Source organism: Onychomys torridus, chromosome 14, assembly GCF_903995425.1.
Source record: "Onychomys torridus chromosome 14, mOncTor1.1, whole genome shotgun sequence".
Lineage (NCBI taxonomy): Eukaryota > Metazoa > Chordata > Mammalia > Rodentia > Cricetidae > Onychomys > Onychomys torridus.
In genome coordinates this window covers 71,346,723-71,352,578 of record NC_050456.1, presented here as the reverse complement: position 1 = coordinate 71,352,578, position 5,856 = coordinate 71,346,723, and the positions used below count along the sequence as shown (strand labels likewise).

Sequence of the window (5,856 nt, the reverse complement as noted above, 5' to 3'; positions counted from 1 at the left end):
TGGAATTTCAGTCTGAACTTGAAGGACGCAGTCACCCTTATTTTCTAAAAGCAAACAAATTTCGAAAGAGAATAAAAAGTAATCCTAAAGTAAAATTGGCCACAATGAATTTGAGCTACAAGCAGAGGAAATCGCACCCCATAATAGAGAGAAAAGGGTCGGGGCGGGGAGGTCGGTGGCGGAGCTGTTAACGGCGGAGGGACAATAGTATTAATAAGATTAACCTGGGCAATTAGGCCGCCCGCCCAGCTAGGCCGGGCCGCGCCGGGGCTGCTGAATGGAAAAGATTAGGTTAATTTCATTAATTCTCAATCCACAATCTCTTTTTCAGGCCCTGTAGGCCCCCTCCTCTTGGCATCTCTCCCCCTCCCCTGCAAGCGCCCCCCCCCCCTGCGCGCTCCCCCATTCCACACCACCCAAAGGAAAAGAAAAGGACCAAATCTGGTTCTGTTTGTCATCTGCATATTACCAGGAACTAAATCCAGGATGACGTCGACTCAGTATAAAACCAACAAGAGGTTGAGCCGGTCGGAGCTGCGTCCTACCCGCGGGTTGAGTTCAGCTAGGCGGCGGCGAGGGGAGGAGAGGGCGGGAGGAGGGAGCGCGGACGCAGGGGGCGGGGAGGGGCGCGAGTTGCGCGCTCGCCCGCGCTCTCTTTCGGTTTGCTCGCCCGCGGGAGGAGAGAGTGGGACAACCCCCGCCCCCCCACCCCAAACAACACCACTTGGAGACTTCTCCTTCTTCGGCGCGTCCCCGCCGCCCCCCGGTCCCGGCGCGGGGCTCGGGGATGCCCGCCAGCATGTTCAGCATCGACAACATCCTGGCCACCCGGCCGCGCTGCAAGGACTCGGTGCTCCCGGTGGCGCCCAGCGCCGCGGCTCCGGTGGTCTTTCCGGCTCTGCATGGGGACTCGCTCTATGGCGCGGGCGGTGGCACCTCCTCGGACTACGGCGCCTTCTACCCTCGTCCTGTGGCCCCTGGAGGCGCGGGCCTCCCGGCCGCGGTCGGCGGCTCCCGCCTAGGCTACAACAGCTACTTCTACGGGCAGCTGCACGTGCAGGCGGCGCCCGTGGGCCCGGCCTGCTGCGGGGCTGTGCCGCCGCTGGGCGCCCAGCAGTGCTCCTGCGTCCCGACACCCCCAGGTAGGGTCGCGATCGCGTGCGGGCCTTCCCCACAGCCGCAGTCGGTGGCTGCCGGGGCGTGGACGCTCGGTGCTGCTTGCTTTATTCACCTGGCACCAACTTTCTCCCTTTGCAAGCCTTCCCCTCTCTCCCATTTATTTATTATTATTTTTTGGTCACTGGGTACGGGACTTTGCACGCGACTGCTGCAAACTTTAAGCTAGAGTTAAAAGAAACCGAGGCACCTGGAGGCTCGTGGAGATTCCACGCCCGCACGCGCGGAAATTAAGCGAGGGCGCAGGGAGACCACGATTGTAAAGTCCCAGAACTGGCTTTGGATGTGTGCGGGCGGACGCTCCTTTCAAGTCCGAGCATCCCCGGTCTCCGCGCTCCCCAAAGACCTATCGCCCCTTGCAGACCCTTTTATTTTTAAGTGAGAGAGGGCAGCGAGCGGGTTGGCGTAGGGTGCGGAGGGAGGATGACTGACCGGCGTCCCTCCCTCTGTCGCAGGCTACGACGGTCCCGGCTCTGTGCTGGTGTCCCCGGTGCCGCACCAGATGTTGCCCTACATGAACGTTGGCACGCTGTCGCGCACTGAGCTGCAGCTGCTCAACCAGCTGCACTGTCGGCGGAAGCGGCGGCACCGCACCATCTTCACCGACGAGCAGCTCGAAGCCCTGGAGAACCTCTTCCAGGAGACCAAGTACCCAGACGTGGGCACCCGGGAGCAGCTAGCCCGGAAGGTGCATCTCCGGGAGGAGAAGGTGGAGGTAGGCAAGAGGCCTAGTTGTGGGAGGGAGCGTTTAGCGGTCCTTCCCTGCACGCGGGGTTTGCTCGGTCCTTCGTGGGGCTGCGGCCACTCTAAAGAGCATCCCGAAGGCGGCGGCCTGGAGGCTGCTGGAAGGCGCTTTAGGCCCAGGAAGTGGGGTGGAAATGCGGAAACGCTGCGGGTGTGCCCCCTCCTTTTGTTGACCCTGGGTTCAGCGGTTGCTTGCAATTTCACGCAACCAGGCTGAGATTCCACGACCAGGCTGCTCCCCTGGCCACGCAGAGCCACCCGAGTGCCCTGGCGTTCGGGGGAAGCGATCTTTTGGTCACCGCTGTTTGTTGCTCCCTCGCGCAACAGGTCTGGTTTAAAAACCGCCGAGCCAAATGGCGACGACAGAAGCGGTCCTCTTCGGAGGAGTCGGAAAACGCCGAGAAGTGGAACAAGGCGTCTTCGAAAGCCTCGCCCGAGAAGAGGGAAGAGGAAGGTAAAAGCGATTTGGACTCGGACAGCTGACGGCCGCGGGCCGGCCGGGGCGCTTGCCTGACGCAAGGACTTGCACAGACAGACGATGCTACTTGCACACGCCCTGCCTTGCGGGAGGGGGTCGAGAAAGCAACGAGGAGCTAGCTGTAAATAATGTACAGGCCCGGGACCGCCGGGGACTGGCGTGGGGGGACCGCAGCCCCACTGTCCCGGGCTGCCTGCGTGAGCCGCGTTCCCCACCGTAGTATTTATAGTTAAGTTAACGGTGACAATACAATAAAGTGATGGCGATGTAGACCAGCCATGTTGTATTTCGTACCCTCGTGCCATCCGCTGAGGCCTAGAAAAGAAATCTGTTTAGTTGCAACGTGGAAGACAATTTAAAACGCAGCGAAGTGGGTGTGGGAGGGTCGGAATTGGTCGCGTTGGGTATCATGGGTCTTCGGGAAGGAGTTCAGAGTGGCAAGCCCCGGTTTCTAAAGTGTCACCTCTCCCATCTTTCTTTCCTTCCCTGAAACTTCCTCAGAGCTCCCTCCCACCCCCTCATCACCCACCCCCTCATCACCCACTCCCTCAGGGCCTTGACTTTCAAAACCCCCAGACCTAAGGCCAACCATGAATCGAATTCCTGTGCAAAAAGGCCGCAGGGATGAGGGTAGCTCCCCTGGGTGTTGGTGCTTTCTTTCTGGCTGTCACCTCCCCAGGGAGCTGTCCTTCCCTCCCTGGGAGCATAGCCGGTTTGTTTGTTTCTACTACACAGCTTTGGTGCTTGCCCCACAAGGGGGTGCCTCCTAGAGCTGTGTGCTGGAGCGCCTGCCCGCAGCTCGCGGGGGACATCCCACAACCCTAGGTCCTCTGAGTTTTCTAGCTACTCGAGGTGAAGGTTGGGGAGGACCAAGGGGGTCTCTCTTTTTACCGGCTTTGTAGAACTCCCTGACAGAGGAGTCCTTGGAGATGGTTGACCCTCTCTTTTTCAGTGGGTACTATCTGCCCCCATAACACCATTCACCCCTAAAGGAAGGAGCAATCTGGTCGACTGCGCTGGTCTGAAATTTACATTTTCTCTGGAGCAGGGAGGTCACTCTGCCTGCCATCTGTAACAAGATGGCTTTAATATGTTAAACTCATAATTGGTTCTACCTTAAGTGTGTTTATCTAGGAGGAAGTCAAAGTCCCACTCCTTAGCTACAGAGCTGGGGGCGGGGGCTTGCTCTCCCCCTTTGCCATTTTGGATATTTGGAGCAAGCTCTATTCAGGCTGGACACTGGCTAGAAACAGTACAAGAAGAAAACAGTGATGTACAGGAAATGCCCTTTTCTCTGATTGTAGGATTATAAAGGGGGTAAGGACACAAACTATGTAATGGCATCCAGTATAGTTATTTTTCTTTAATTTGGGATCTCAGGCTGGCCTTGGACTCCAGATCAACCCTTGCATTCACCTCCTCTGCTGGGATCATAGGCATATTACCAGCTCCCAGCACTGCCTTTTAAATAAACACTCTTGCTTTACGTTAAAAGAAAGGGACAGGGTTTGAAGGACAGATCTGCCTACAGGAGAGGATCTCTGTCATCCATACCTAGACTCCATCAGTTTGAGCTGTCTCTGCTATTGGCCTCCAGCTGTAAGATAGGCACATACATATATAGCGTCTGCTTTCCGAGGTTGTGAGTGTTTCCAGGCACCGATTTCAGAGTGGCACCTGGCATAACAAAACACATTGTGTGGCTGAATAGTAGTAGTAGTAGTAGTAGTAGTAGTAGTAGTAGTAGTAATAGTAATAACAATAATAATAATAATAATAATAATAATAATAAAAGTTAGCATGGCTTTTATAATAGGTCAGAACTAATACTTCAAAACTCATGCTCATTTCATCTTCCAAGAACTGTGAGCTAGGGCATAATGTCAGCATTATTCAAGTGAAGAGGTTTCTGAAAGCTTAAGTAGTTTTACATCATGCAGTGCGTAGGAAATCAAGGGCACGTGGTTTTTACCCAAGTGCATCTTGCCCGCCATTGGGGATATTTCCGATAGCCACAGTTTTTGTGAGAAACATTCAAAGAAGCCAGCCAATTCTAGATGAGTCTTAAATGGCTTTTAATAAACCTTCACTTTAGATGCCAGACTTCCAGGATGACAGGGCATTGGCTGCCATACACCCCACTTGGTAACAGTTGTGTTACCGGATGAGGTCTTCTGTGTTGTTGGACAGAGGTGTGCCTCGGAGGCATCCATGTAACATTCTAACGGAGGATAGCATCGCTCCTTCCCAGAGCTGATCTCTTTATTTACAGCAAACTCCCATGTCTCCTTGAGTCTGACCTGTCCTCCAGCTTACTATAAAAGGGAATCTTATTTTCAAGAAACTTTTCATTTTTCTGGTCTGAAAAGAGCTATATGGCAAGTGATGGGGAGAGGGGAATTGAGGGGGTCCTCCCGCAAGAACACCTGGTGAGAAGTCACTAATCAGTGGAGGAGGTGTGCTGACGAAGAACCTGGAGCTAGCTAGCTATTCCTTGCTTGGCTCAGGGCAGATCGGAGGTGGTGAGAGACCCGCCCCCCTCCTCAGTCCCCAAGCCTGGAGTTCCTTGTGAAGTGCTATAGCACGGCCCCAGCTCACAGGAAATCAGTATGATAAACGTCTGGAGTGAAGAGGGAAATGTCAGCAAGGTTGGCCTAATAATAGTCCCCCCTCCCCTCTGCATGCCCCAGGCAGCTGTGGGACTCAAACCTCTGCTGTAGCTGGCTGTTGGTGTCAGGCAGGGCCAGATGGGGTCACAGGGCAGCAAGTACTGGGGCCTGGTCATTTTCTTTAGTGGGACTTGGAATCACACTGTTGGAAAGTCGTGCCTACATGTGGGCAAGGTGTGGGCCCAGAGACTTGCCTGAGAGGCTTTCATCTCACATCCCTGAGTCCTGCCCATGTCAAATGAGCAAATGGAAACACAGCTAACATCTAGGGCTACCATGGGGACTGTGGTCTACAAAACTCCTGGTCCTGAGTTTTGCTAAATCAAGATGCCTTGAAGAAGCTAAGCCTGTTCTTTTGGATCAAGATGTAAGCTGAGCAGAAGTCCACCAATAATCAATGACTGTGGGAATGAATGTAGCTGCCTCGGGGCACGTGGGAATTAATGTACTGTGCCCAATAGTCCAGTAAAGAACAATAGGTATTCCCTAATAACACTCTAGCATTTTCTACTACCAGCCCTTCCACACACATCAAAGGCCCATGTTAGCCCCCCTTTTTTAAATTTATGTTTATTTGTTTATTCGAGACAAGGTCTCACTTGGTAGCCCTGGATATCTTGGAACTCTTTATCTAGACCAGGCTGTCCTATATTTACAGATAATCTGCCTGCCTCTACTGCTGAGGTTAAAAATGTGTACCATCACGTCTGATGACTTATTTTGCAGGTAGGAATTTGGAGGCTTGGGACCATTGAACAATAAGTGGCAGAGTGGGCCCTGGTCCCCACC

The 5,856-nt window shown here is 54.0% G+C and overlaps 1 protein-coding gene across 1 annotated transcript; it reads left to right on the top strand.

Annotated features, from left to right (window-relative positions):
- The first annotated feature begins 671 nt into the window (after positions 1 to 671).
- Gsc (goosecoid homeobox) lies at positions 672 to 2,679 on the top strand. Its single transcript, XM_036205382.1, has 3 exons — positions 672 to 1,142; positions 1,632 to 1,891; positions 2,248 to 2,679. The coding sequence occupies exons 1-3, from the start codon at positions 788 to 790 to the stop codon at positions 2,401 to 2,403; spliced, it is 771 nt and encodes a 256-aa protein (XP_036061275.1). The 5' UTR covers positions 672 to 787; the 3' UTR covers positions 2,404 to 2,679.
- Positions 2,680 to 5,856: the final 3,177 nt, after the last annotated feature.

Bases quoted from the DNA above. Each gene is read 5' to 3' on its own strand.
- Gsc (XM_036205382.1), top strand. From the start codon at position 788: ATGCCCGCCAGCATGTTCAGCATCGACAACATCCTGGCCACCCGGCCG. The intron at 1,143-1,631 runs GTAGGGTCGCGA...CCTCTGTCGCAG, and splicing joins CTGCGTCCCGACACCCCCAG to GCTACGACGGTCCCGGCTCT. The intron at 1,892-2,247 runs GTAGGCAAGAGG...CTCGCGCAACAG, and splicing joins TCCGGGAGGAGAAGGTGGAG to GTCTGGTTTAAAAACCGCCG.